The sequence below is a fragment of the Puma concolor genome, chromosome B1 (genome assembly GCF_028749965.1).
Source record: "Puma concolor isolate L17-30 chromosome B1, mPumCon1.1.hap2, whole genome shotgun sequence".
NCBI classification, from domain to species: Eukaryota; Metazoa; Chordata; class Mammalia; order Carnivora; family Felidae; genus Puma; species Puma concolor.
Genome location: NC_141670.1, coordinates 186349593 through 186363281, shown reverse-complemented (window position 1 = coordinate 186363281; position 13689 = coordinate 186349593). Strand labels below are relative to the sequence as shown.

General features: G+C 37.5%; 1 protein-coding gene across 11 annotated transcripts in view; it reads left to right on the top strand.

Moving 5' to 3' along the window:
* RBPJ (recombination signal binding protein for immunoglobulin kappa J region) overlaps window positions 1-13689 on the top strand; it is a 220555-nt gene that overhangs the window by 153857 nt on the left and 53009 nt on the right. For 3 of the 11 annotated variants that reach the window (XM_086705283.1, XM_025922037.2, XM_086705288.1), the window contains exon 2: window positions 649-831. The exons of the other annotated variants lie outside the window; for them this stretch is intronic. In XM_086705283.1, coding sequence (XP_086561409.1) covers window positions 815-831 — 17 coding nt within the window. In that variant the 5' untranslated portion in view covers window positions 649-814. The remainder of the gene's footprint in view (window positions 1-648; window positions 832-13689) is intronic. 11 annotated transcript variants of the gene reach the window in all.

The window sequence follows — 13689 nt, the reverse complement described above, 5'->3', positions numbered from 1 at the left end:
TATCACTTGAATAATGAAGTGTTTTAAGTATTTTATATAAGAAAGGTGGGTGGGAGTGAGGACCGCGGGACGGAAACCTGCCAGGGCAGCCGCAGAGCAGCAGTACCACTTGGTAGTTAGCCATGTGTTGTTCATTGATACGTGCATACTCTTATAAAAGTAAGCTTTACGAACTGGAGCTCTTTTCAGCGTAATGACTTACATGGAATTAAAAAGATTTAGCAATGTTAGCATCAGGTGGGACAGGACCCTCTGCTGTACTTACTAATGAGTTCCCTTTTATGCAGGTTGTGTGGGTTATTTTCAGCTCTCTTGTAACACGGAATAGAAGAGTTGGTCCATCAGAGGCACCCACCAAGTGTTCAGATCTGTCTTTTAGATTATTTTCATTTTGTGAAAAGAACACTGAAGAATCAGTTGGGGCAAAGAGATTTTGTGGGGTTTTGTTGGATCTCCGTAAAGCCAGAGCTGTCTCGCCAACTGCTAAGCATGTATTCCTTCTCATTCATAATGAGGCCTCACGTTAAAAAATGACTTCCGTAGTAGCAGCAGCAGCTTTGTTTTTGTTAGTCGTGGCAGCAGTTAACAGTGCACCAGTGGCTTAACATACCAACACTTAAGTCCTTATTTTTTGTTTTTGTTTTTAAGTCATTGAAATTATGAGACTATCATTCAAATGGAAGCGTTATAGTTCTTCGGAACCATTATGATCTCAAAAGGAAAGGAGAATGATACAGATACACTGGCTGAGGTGTTTTGAGGTGCATCGAAGTGTTCCAAGCTGTGACTTACCTTAACATGTTCTTGAAGTACCATGGCGTGGATTAAAAGGTATGCTTTAGAAATCTCCCAGTGACCCCAGGGTCATGGATAGAATGAACGCTCATGATTCTGTATTTAATTGTCACATAGTTAAAGAGATTTTAATACTTAGATTATAGATGTGGTTATGGATTTATGGTGGTAGTATTTTTTCTTTTGTTAAAAAAAAAACCCACGTATCTATCACCAGCTTGATGAATGATTCCCTCCCCACCCCACCCCAAGAAATGGTTATAGAAGACACTGGGATAGATACTTCCCCTAGATTTTAATAGTGATGGGCTGTAATTTCTTTTACCAAATAGTTTAGGAATTATTCATGTATTAGTCTGTAATAAGCTCTGTGGTCTGCATCATAGACTAGTTTGTCTGCCGTGCTGTCATTTCATGGCCTGAACAGGAAATAGTTGGTTAAATGCTTTAGTTGGAGCCTTAATTTGACTAAACAAAATCATTCTTACTTGGACCATTTATAGTTCATGCTTGTTTTTGTCTTTTACAAATAATTTTTCCTGAGAGGAAAATGAGTGTCTTCTTATTAACAGTGATTGTTACTGCTTCTCTAATTAATCATTCACGTGTTTGTGGTATGTAGTCCCACTGTTATTTGTGGTTGCTAATAGTGGTAATTCTAGGTTTCATATTACCCACTTAACCATCAAAAATTGTTAGGGTTTTTGTGTTCATACATTTTATTTGACTGATGTAGTCAGAACTACTTTTTAATTATTTGAAACCTTGGAAACCTCCTACTTTTGTATGGTGTGCTTCCTGCTAAATGTTTGCTTAGGGATGGTGGAAGTGAATAAACCCAGGAAGAACGCAGAGTCTATTACTGTTGTACTGGGTTCAGAATTCTTCATCTCTTAGGTAATGAAGGAAAGTATATTGGGAAGGTAACAGTTTAAATCATTGATAGGTAAATTTAATAGAAATATACCAGAGCAGTCTGTAATTTTTATCAGTTGGGCTACCTTATGTTAAGATCTCTTGACAGGTTAGCAGTTAAATTCTAGGTGGAATTTAGTTATTAAACATAAGACAAAAGGGCTTTATATTAAATTCTAGCCTATAATGACAGCAGTGTAATCAAGTTTTGAAGTAAGGTCGGCTGCTTATTAACCAAGGCAATCATTCAGTTCAATAGTATCTACTCTCTATAAAGATCTTTTCTGACATGGGTTGGAGATGATATTGAATACATTGTTTATAAAATGTATTTCTTTATAATATTTGCTATTTCAGCTTTAAAAATCTCTTTTTGTGGGATAGTACATGGGGCATCTGTTTTTTGTTTTTTGTTTTGTTTTGTTTTGTTTTGTTTTTAACTCCACAGAGGATTCTTGATGCAGAGACCAGAGTTGGGAACCCTTTGGAAAAGTTTATAACTTAGTGGTTAAGAGCTTACACTCTAGTGCCAACTGACCTATGTTTCAGATCTAACACTTAGTTTATTATTTTGACAGATTGTAAAAATGATATGGAAAAAAGGTTTATATATTAAAAATATAGTAACATAAGTATACATAATTATATAATTTATGTTAATGCATTTTATATGTGTGTATATATATGTGTGTGTGTGCATGTACATATCTATATATAGGTTATATATCTATATAAATAAATTATACACACAGTGCTGGGTAGGAAGCCATTGTTGAGTAACAGATGATTATCAAATGCCAGATCAGGAACCTGGTCTGGGAGGGGGGATGCTATTAACATATTTTTCTTACCTTGAGTTTTACACTTTCTCAGATGATCTTCCTAGAGCTAAATGAACAATCACTATTTGACTGATGCTTTCAATTCTTTGGGCTTTTTCTCATCAGTGAAAGGTGGTCACCAGAGACTGGTAATTTATCTATGGTCCTCTAATTCTGCCCAAGTAGAGCATTCTCTAAAGCTATGTTTTTCAAATTGCAGGTTTCAACCCATTCAAGAAATTGATTTAATGGGTTATGATCAGCATTAAGACACATACTAGAATAGAAAATAAAATATCAGAGAGCATGGGCTATAGAAAAGGCTATTTAAAAAATATTTTGTTTCAGGTTTTTAAAATGCTGAAATAAAATGTATACACATTTATGTTGATTGGATTGCTTTAAGTGTGCCTACCATGGTCACAGATGCTATTGGTCTGCCTTGTTTCACCTTGTTAAGAAATAACCAGGATACGTTCCAGTCTGTGGCTTGTGATGGTATGCCGTGCTCTATATTACCTTCAAGGATCCCCTTACCATCCCTTTCATTTGAAGTGAAGGTTATTATAGGAGAGTATCTAAGGAGTAGAGGAGAATAGGAGAACATAATGGCTTTTGAGTGGCATTACAAAGGTGTTTTATCAAGTAGAGTGATCAAGTATACTGCCCCTTGGCATACATTCTGGTATTTATCATCTATAGATCAGTGATCTTCAAACTGCCAGTAGTAGCCTATTCTGGAGTCAAATGAATAAGTTACTGCCTTTCCCCCTTAATTAAATGAAGCGGAAAAGAACAGAATAGCAAATGTCTTAATGTATCCCACAATATGGCTTTGTAAAACTTTTGTTGTAGGGGCATGTATATGTGCCAGATTGCAGAGACCTAAGTACTGGTCAATTGGGAAATTGTATGAAGCTCAGTCTTACAAATCTAGATCACCAAACTGACCCCGGCCAGAAGACTTCAGATATCTAAAACAGGATTATCAGTTCAGTCAGTGGTCTTATCTCTGATGGTAGGTTATAGTTAATGAGCTGTGAAACATTTTTGTTGTTGTTGTTGTTGTTGTTTTTAAGAGAGATGGTGCATGTGCAGGGGAAAGAGGGAGTGAGAGAGAATCTCAAGCAGGTTCCATGCTCCTCACAGAGCCCTGTGTGGGGCTTGGTCCCATGACCCCCAGTATCATGACCTGAGCCGAAATCAAGAGCCACTCAGGTGCCCCTTTGTTTTTGTTTTTTGTCATGTTATTGGTATGTGTGAAGAGGTGTGAGCTTGCCCTGGTAAATATTTAAAGTCTCCTAGGTAAGAAATTTATAATATATACTGCTTGAGGACGAATTTACTCTTACTTTACATTGATGAAAGTGGCCCATACAGTTAAAAAAAAAAAAAAAACCCAAAAACCTGATGATATATACTAAAACCCACCCAGTTCATTTTCTGATTCCTTATATGTTAGGACTTTGCATGTAATAAACAGGTGCTGCTTCAATTCAGAAGATAGACATAAGTTTAATGTTGCAAAAAGATTAAGCATAAATCAGATAGATTATAATATTTAGTGTAGTTAAATGTTAGACCTTTTATTTTTTTGTATTTGTGCCTGTGTCCACTGCAGTGTCCTGCTAACAGGCAGATATTTGTTTTATAGATTTGTTGAAGGTGATCACAGAGTTTCTGGTGAATATTTTAAAATAAAGCTTCAAAGTAGGACAATATCAGCATGTGTTTGTTTTAGGATTGTGTCTAAAATACAGTTTCTCTCTAGAAAACAATAAGAGAATGAAGACTTCTGGTAAATGGTTTCATAGCAATGGAATTTGTATATTAGCTTTCTCCACTTGGGAGTTGAAAAATGGAAGAAATCTTTGCCAGAATAGGAGGCCAAAAGATGATAAGCACAATTCATCTTTCTTTGCAAGTTCTTGGTATTTGAGTCAGACGTACATAGTTCCTGCTCTGAATTGGGTACGATATACTAAACTTAGAAATCGTGTTTTGAAATTACAGAAGATAAAGTAGTAACCACCCCTCCCCACCCACCCCCCACCCCCTCAACCAGTGGATTAAGTATGCCATTGATGGTAGGTTGTCTTTGCAGGGGTGTGCAGGGGTAAATTGCTAGTGGTGAGGCAGAAAACAGCCTGTGGATTCAGAGAATGGGAAAATTAATTCCTTTTTTCCATTACTCCATTTCCCCAAAACCTCCCACTCCCCACCCGACCTTGCCTTCTCCCAGACTGTTCAGTTCTTCCTACCCTCATGAACAGCATCGCTTGGCTTTTCATCATTATTTTAGTCCGGTTTATTCTCAACCTCCTCTCTCTTCCTCATGCTGCTTCTCCTGTTGAGACTGCAAAGTTTCATGGTGTTGCTTCCTGGCATTTATTTCTTCTTCACAACTATGTCCCTTTACTTTAGTTACCAGCATGCATGAGAATGAGAGCAACTTGTATCCTTTATCTTTGGTAGATTTTTCCTCCTAACATGTAGTTTAGAAAGAAACTAAACTGTATTCTAGTTTAGTTGGCCTCGAACTGAGAGCAGTGGCCACAGATGGCCCCAACCACATATCTAGGATTAGAAGAAAGAACATTTCATAAATTACTGTTAATTATTAGATATGGTTCCAGGATACTTTTGGTTACTAAAAACAAGTCAAAAACTCTCTTAAGAATGAAGATTAGCTGCTTTGAGAGTGTTTTAAAAAGATGTTTTAGATTATGAAAATAACAAAGTTTTAAAAATCTTTTGTATAAATGATAACATTGTTAGCATTAGGTACTTTCTCAAGCTAATTTATAGTACTTTGAAAAACATTGCCATTTTGCCTGTTTCTGGAATCTGGGATATCTATTAAAAGAATACTTTAGAACCCTATTTCAAGCATGAACCTAACTGAAGTGGAATATACTAGGTCAGTAATTGTCATGAAAATTGGGGAATATCTTGCTTGTGAAAAAAAAAGAAATCAGTTTATCTTGTAATATTGAACTGCTAGGTGATTATGGGGAGGCTAGTGCGTAGGTGAGCCGGAAATGTGCACACATGCCAAACCTGTTGCTTAAATGAGGGGTACGGTTTTCATTATGGAGACCTTATCAGCCATGTGGCCAGGTTCTTACACATCAGAGCGAGTGAACTGCAAATAAAATAATGGCAGCTTTAGATGACGCCCACAAGTCGTCAGGTGTTGCTTTAACAACCGTCACGTCAGCATATACTCTTTAAAAATAATGACTGGAAATGTACGACTTTGGAAAATAGCGATCGGAAAGGACAGCTGCCTTCTTCCACTCCCCCGCCCTGCCCGCCCCTCGTTCACACGCTTGTGCTCTGTGATTATTTGTTATAAGGAATCCTGGGGAGGAACTCTTGGGGTGGTCGGTAGGACAAAGTATGTTTTCAGAGCATTTACTTTGGTGGAGTGCTTTTGTGTTTCATTACAACAATGGGAGGACCAAGGTGATTAAAAATGTGCTGCAAGTGCTGATAGTAGCAGCTAAGAAGCTAGATTAATCAAGTCTGCATGAAATTTACCTTTGTGAAAGTTCCTTTTTGGTTAAAATTCCTGTGGACAAAGTAATCTGTGAGTGGGAAATTGTGGCCTGGGGCAGGGACAAGGCAGGTACAGGTGGTGACTTGGAGCAGGTAAAATTCTTTGGAAACATTGACTTTTGAAATAAAAGCTGTGGCTCCACCTGCTGAGAACCAGTTTTCAATGCCACTCTCTACCCCCGCAAGTCACACTGTGTTTTGTTGACTCCTGTATCCCCTGCCCCCAGACAGTGACTAGTCATAGCAGGTAGTTAGTAAATACTTGTTAAGTGAACAAACTTTTGGTAATAGAGGTTATTAACATGCACTTGACCTGTCATGGCAGGACAGACCATTTCTTATGTACCAGCTTCTTAATTTACAAATGGAGAGAATGAGTGGATATATAAGGAAGTAATCACATTTTGAAATGATTTTAATTTCTTCAGTTTTATCCTCACTGAACTCTGAGTTAGAATTTGTATTAAAGACCGAGAAAATCTTGAGCGCATAATAGCTAGTATTTAAGGAGTGTTGGACTTACAAAATGCCCCCTCCAGCTCTCCAGGTTGTTACAATTAACGTTTGTGTTTTACAGTGCGGAGACTGAAGCCCTCGAATAACTGTGTAAGGGCTAGAGTGGTTTTTTTGTTAGAAAGACCTGGACTTCGGGGGAACAAATCTTGGAAATAGTTTATACAATAATTCAACAGATTTTTCTCACAATGGTAGATCTCCAAGTGTGAGTTGTTTTTTTTTTTTTTTTTAATAGGGAAAGAATGATTGTGATCTATGCTCGTATCCCACAGAAGAAAAGCTCTGTATTTGAACTAAAACATTTCCATATTTGGGATTGACCAGATTTAGTTTGTTAGGAGGTGGACAATTGCCCTTTTATGGCCGCGAGACACTCCATTACTGCTTTATTTCTCTTCGGCTTGGTGGCTCTGACACTTCCTCAGGCAATCCTTTTCTTTTTCACTGCTCTGTTGCATCCCAGTGTTCTCTGTATCCTTTCTTCTCTTCCTACCCCACAACCTCCTCTCTATTTTACATGCAGCCTTAACAAACAGGAATATTTGCTCTGCAGTCTTCCTGTTTAAAATAATGTGTGAACAGTGCTTTTGAGTGTGAGAACTGGGCAGACCAAGTGAGAGAAAGGAGGATGTTATAAAAATAGTATAAAATGTGGGTCCTAGCAAGTTGTCCAGAAGTCAAAAGGGTTGACCCCAGGACAAGTAGTATTCCTCTGTCAGATTAAAAGATTTGTTGAGTATAATGACCAGACTGGTCGGATTAATTCTTGAGGAATACTGGAACCAAACCAAGGCATTGAGGGATAACCAGGAAAAAAAAAAATCAACAGTTAGAACTGTGACTCCCCTTTAACTTTGATTTTCATTCCGAAGTTCAAATTTATACTTAGAATTAAGGATCTAATTTTAGTCTTAAACTTTCCTTCATACCTAGGAACCACCATCATTTAAAAAGCCCAGAAAGTTAAGGGTGCCTGGGTGGCTCGGTCGGTTGGGTGTCCCGACTTCGGCTCAGGTCATGATCTCGTGGTTTGTGGGTTCGAACCCCATGTCAGGCTCTGCGCTGACAGCTCAGAGCCTGGAGCCTGCTTTGGATTTTGTGTCTCCCTCTCTCTCTGCCCCTACCCTGCTCGCTCACTCACTCTCTCTCTCAAAAATAAACATTAAGAAGAAAAAAGCCCAGGAAGTTAATTTGTCAGTTGCATCAATATTATTGGCTTATACATAATGGATCTTATATTAGTATTTGATTATTGAAACTACAATGAAAAATTGCCTGGGTGAAATTGCTGGAGACCTATACCTGGCATATGTAAGTTTTCCTATCAGATTCCTCAAAACTGTGTAAAGGAACATGGACTTCTAAGTACCTTGTTTCAGGAGTATTGTTTATAGCCCCATTTAGATCTTGATAAGAATCTATCAAAAACATGGATTAATACTTTTTTGAAGATGTCAACATGGCTCATTAAGGAACATTGGTATTGTTGAGCAAGTAATAATAGTAAACTATAGCAGGACATTCTCCTTAGGAAAAGTAAATAGTTTAATTAAGGTGAGGAAATTAGTCATCATTTTAGGTTTTTGGACTTGGTAAAATAGTTTCTTTTTCTCTCCTTTATAAAACTTGTAAATTTAATAATTGACTTATTTGGGAGACTATAATTTTTTTCTCCAATGTGGAAAATAGTGTTCTAATTTCAGATCAATTTGTTCATGATTATTTTTAATTCAGAATAGTTCATCTAAATAATATTATAGTTTAAGAGCTACTATTCCATATTTTTTTTTTTTTGGTTTTGCCACCTTTTTTTCTTTTTTAACATATGACTTGCTATTATTCTGGTTTATTGGGTTAGTGAACACATACTGTCTACAGGCTTATATTTGAAAACTTGATGTTAACACTATACACACTTGAGCCAACTTTAATGTGAATAATATAAGCTTATAGGTTTGGCCATATTTCTCTTATGCACACTTCTATTTAAAAAAAAAAAAAAGGTTGTTCAGCATAAAAGTTATGGCCTAAAAAAATCCACTGTGCCTATCTGATTTATTGAGGAAACAGGTTGGCATTTTTTTTCCTCCTATAGCTCTTTAAAGGCTCTGGATTCCACTAATCCCTACAACTATTAACACATCAGATTTCCCTGGTTTATTTAACCTAGTGGCATTGTTTCATATTTTCTAGTTTGATTACTACAGCATTTCATTCTTGAGATTCAACAGTTTTTGTTTGCTGAGAAATAGTTTACAGGTTAAAAAATGATTTTTCTGAAACATTAAATTTTCATATGATGGGTGGTTTGTTTAATGAAAAAAGAAAATAGACATTAATTTATCAGTGAATTAGGGAGAAAAAAGTCCTTATTTTGGGAAGATAAGATAAGCAGTTTAAGGACCAGAGTATGGCTTCCTTATGTATTTATGTGTGGGTCTCATTATCTTGACCTTAGTATGGTCAATGCATAGTCAGAGGTAGGAGAAAGTCCTGCCTTGTGACTTTCTGAGCTCAATTTTCTAAGTTTGAAATACTGCCTACCTGTCAGGGCTATGAATGAGAATTAAGTGACAGCATATATAAGGAGATACATGCTATTTGTTGTTACATACTTCTCTGTTCTGCTATATGAGGCCAGTTTAGGAAGCTGTGGATAGTAGTAATGAGAGCTTCATTTAGCCTTGTGGAATCGGGGAATTGGAAATATAGAAGATAATTTGAGATACAGTTGGCAGCATTAGTCAATGATTTGTTTATGACAGAAGGAAAGAATGAGAAGAGGTCAGTAAGACTACTACTGTAGGGAAATGACATGTCTTCAGGGAGCATGCAGGTGTAGAAGTTGGTAAAAGGAATGTTAAGAATTAAGTGGCTGCAGTAGAGTTTATCTTTAAGGAAGACCTATCCTCCTGTTTTCTAGTTAGACAGTTTGATGTTGGGCCGTCGACTAGACAGTAAATTAACTGACAACACAGCTTTGCAGTTTGCATAATTTAAATTCATAGCACAGCAAAACACTAAGTACATACATACGTGAATGACTCAGATGGTGAGTGAAACCTCTTCCTATTAAAGGTGGTTATTCTCGTTTTCTTTGTTGCTACGCTCCCAGCTTTTGCTCCTGTGTTAGTGCTTCGACACCATCAGTTTCTGATGATCTATACTTTTAATCACTTCATGGTCGTTCCCAGTTCAGAACCTTTCCTTTATGCTGAGCAGAGGTCCTCAGATGATTAGAGTATTCGGCTGCTTTTTCTCCCACCCAGGGCAAAGCAGTTTGCCGTCAGATTGCACTCTCAACTTCTGTGCCGCTGTCTTGCGTATTACCTTTCAGAGTCCTGGGCCTCCTGTGAGGCTTGAGGAAGCAGATACTAGCTGCTGGGTCCGTGTTTTTGGTCCTAGCGGTGCGTGAAGGCAGCGTGACAAGTTACTGGCTCAGATAGACTTTGGCAGAAAGCCATCTTTTAAGCTTTGAATTGTGGTTAAGACCACTTCTTCAGAGTGGTTTAGGCATTACCACAAATGCAGGTCTATTATATTATGGCCTGTTGTAATTCAGAAGAAATGTATTGTTTGGGCCATTAACACTCAACGCTGAAAGGCATTTCCTTATTCATGCGATGGTATTATAAAAAACATTTGGAAGTCTCTTTCCCATTCTGATCATATGAATTTTGATCATTTTATTATTTTTGTTTATTAAAATTCTCCATTTTAATTCAGTGTCCTATCTTACATATTTTAAAGTGATAATTGGCATCGTTTATTATGCCCTCAGGGACAGGATTCTTTGAAACTGCTTAACTCCTTTATAAACCTGAGTCCTAGCCTTACCTTTATTCATTAGACCTTATTCTGGCTACCCTATCCATAAATGTTCTGGTCCGTGTTTTTTGAAGGAAAATAAAAGGCGGATGCACTGCTGAATTCAGATACTTGAGAATACCAAACTGTGTTAGAGATTTGGCTACATAAGAAATTGGCCAAACGTGGTTTGATGGAGGTTGGGCTGGTACTGTGTTTGTATAATTTCTATCACCGTAAAAAAGAAGAATGTAAAACCTCTTTGTTTACTGAAGATGTTTGTGTAGATTCTTGGTTCCTTTCAACTCAGAAGAAAATGTACTTTGCAGAATTATGATCGATAGTGTAAATAGTAAAGTCATAAGACACAGTTCCCACTACAATTGTAACATTTTTCCTTGTGCGAGAGGAAAATGTAAGAGTAAATGTCAAATTTATGACCTACATATGTGGGCACACACGTGTCTGTATGCATATGTGTGTGGTAGCCAAGGTGTAGCTCCTCTGGCAATTGTCTTTAGATTTACTGAATTTTATGTATTGATAGCTTTAAACAGCATTTTTTTCACTTTCTAGTATTCGAAGAAAATTTTACCCTTTACCTTTAAGATTTAGTCAGTAGCTGAAGCATTGGGAGGGTAAAGAAGGTTTCCTTTTTGGTTTTTTGTGGACCCCTCACTGAAGCAAACCACGTCTGTGCTTGTATCGTAGAAAGTTTTAGGATCAGTTACTGCACTTTACAATTCTAGCATAAAATTCATATCCCTGGCCCCATGTTCGCATGTTAGCTAAATTCCATCTTAATGCAGAGTATATGGAAAACCATGAACATTATACTTTAGCTCTGGTTTTTTTGTTGGTTTGTTTTTAATGTTTTATTAATTTTGAGAGGGACAAAGACCGAGTGCTAGCGGGGGAGGGGCAGAGAGAGAGGGAGACACAGAATCCGAAGCAGGCTCCAAGCTCCCGGCTCCCAGCTGTCAGCATGGGAGCCTGGGGCTTGAACTCAGGAACCATGAGATCATGACCTGAGCCAAATTCCGACACTTTAACTAACTGAGCCACCCAGGTGCCTGGGCAAGGTAGTTTTCTGAGCTAATTTCCGCATCTGCATATTATAATGAGGATAATAGCACCTACCTTATAGGACTGATAAGTGTATGCAGTTGAGATATGCAGGCACAGTACTAGCCTTACGCCAGCCCTCTAGTAGCTGCTGTTACAGTGTAGTCTGTATGGATAGGGACAGTGTGTCTTATTTGTTGCCACATGTTCCAAGTCTAGTGCAGTGCTTAACACACAATAGGCACTTAAATGTGTGTTAAATGATTAAGATAAAAATAACCAGAATATGGGAAAACAATTAAACCATTTTCTGTCTCCTTCCTTTTCTCAGTTTTAGATTAGATAGGCAAAGGAAGCCAGTTTTAAGATTAATAATGGGAACATTTTAATCCTAGTACATATTCAGCATTTTTTCCATGACATTTCATAGTTAGTGATTTTTTAAAAATACGTAATCTTGTGGTAGATGATTTACCACAGATGATCCTGATATTTTGCCTACTAAATAGGAGAGAAGATTGTGGGAATATCTGATCTACAATTTGGGTGGAGAGGGAGGAAGACCAATTTTGTTAGGACTTGTATGCCTGTTGACATGATATTTAACTTTTCTTAATATGAAATACATCATCCTGGAATGGTGTAGCCCAGGACTAGAAATCACTGCCTTATAAAATTTTGATGTTAAAATAAAATTTGAAGGCAATAGGAATGAATTCCAGGAAAGAACTCTTTCCCTCCACCCCCCTCCAACCAGCCATTCATTCAAAAAACAAGAAAAATATACATAATACCCACATACACACATATATATTTCTAAATTAATGTCATAAACCTACAGAAACAAAGCACACAAATTGTAAACGTACAATAAAGTGAATCTTCACAAAGTGAATATACACGTGTGACCATCACACTCATGAAGCAAGAATGTTACCAGCTCCCTGGAAGCCCTTCTTGTTGCCCCTTCTGGTCTCTCTGCTACTCTCCCACAGGTAACCTGTATCCCGATGAACACTGCACATTAGTGTGGCTTGTTTTTGAATTTCCTATAAACAGATTTGTATAATTTTGTGCCTTTTTGAGTCTGGCTTCTTTTGCTTGCGATCAACGTTATCACATATATGGTGATAGTTTGTTCACTTTGGTTACTGAATAGCACTCTATTGTATGATTATTCCTTAATTTATCTGATCCTTGACACTGGTCTTTTGGGTTGTTAGTTTTGGCTTATGTCTGATGCTACAGATGTTCTTGTACATGTCTTTTGGTATCCATTTATACACATAATGTGGGGAGAGTATTTTTACTACTTTGGAATTTCATCGGCAATAATAATCTCAAGTCAGCAAGCAATATATCTTAAACTGTTGTCAATGGGCTAGCAGTATCACTGCATTCTAAGGTGTACTTGCCTTAAGGAAGAATCACAAGCCTCCATGTCCTGCCTAATTGCATGATACTGCTTCTCAGGCTTTTCTGTTGCATAGGCTGAGTCAGGACTAAGTAGGGAGACACCCACTGGACCTAACTTTGAAAGGGAAACATGCTTTTTCTACTCCTCCCATTTCCTTCCGTGTGATGGGACCTATGTGATGTATGATGCTTGGCCTCTCTCCACATACCAGGTGTGTGGAACATTTTATTTTTAGAGCGTTAGGATTCAATATAGAGTGTGGCTTTAAAATTTCTTTTGGCTTAATAGTTTTGTGGGTTTTTTTTTTACTGAAAATTACTTATTTTTCCATAACTTATTCTCTGGAGGCAGGAACTCCTGATGTAACCATTTTTCTTGTATCCTTTCCTACTAAAAATCTCCTTGGCCCTTTGTACTGTAGGGTAAGCTTCCATCTCAAATCATTGATGGCCACTTCTTGGGGTTCTGACCTATCTCAGTGTCAGACGTTTCTTGTTCACTTGTCCGAGGCAGTGGTTAACAGGTAACTGGAGCCCTTCCCAGACAGATGTTTTATACACTAAATGTTGCATGTATTTGCAAGAGTAGAACCCACGAAGAACAGGTGGGAAAAAAATCCCATTGTGGATGGTTATACTGTTATGGCCTTCTAAATTTTCTGTAGGGAGAAAAATGTCTTTTGCTGCCTTCTTTTTTCTTTTCAACCCCTCCCTCCCTTCCTTCCCCCCCCCCCTTTTTTTTTTGACTCACTAAGGTTAGAATATTTAAGGATGAGAAAAAAGTTAATACCTC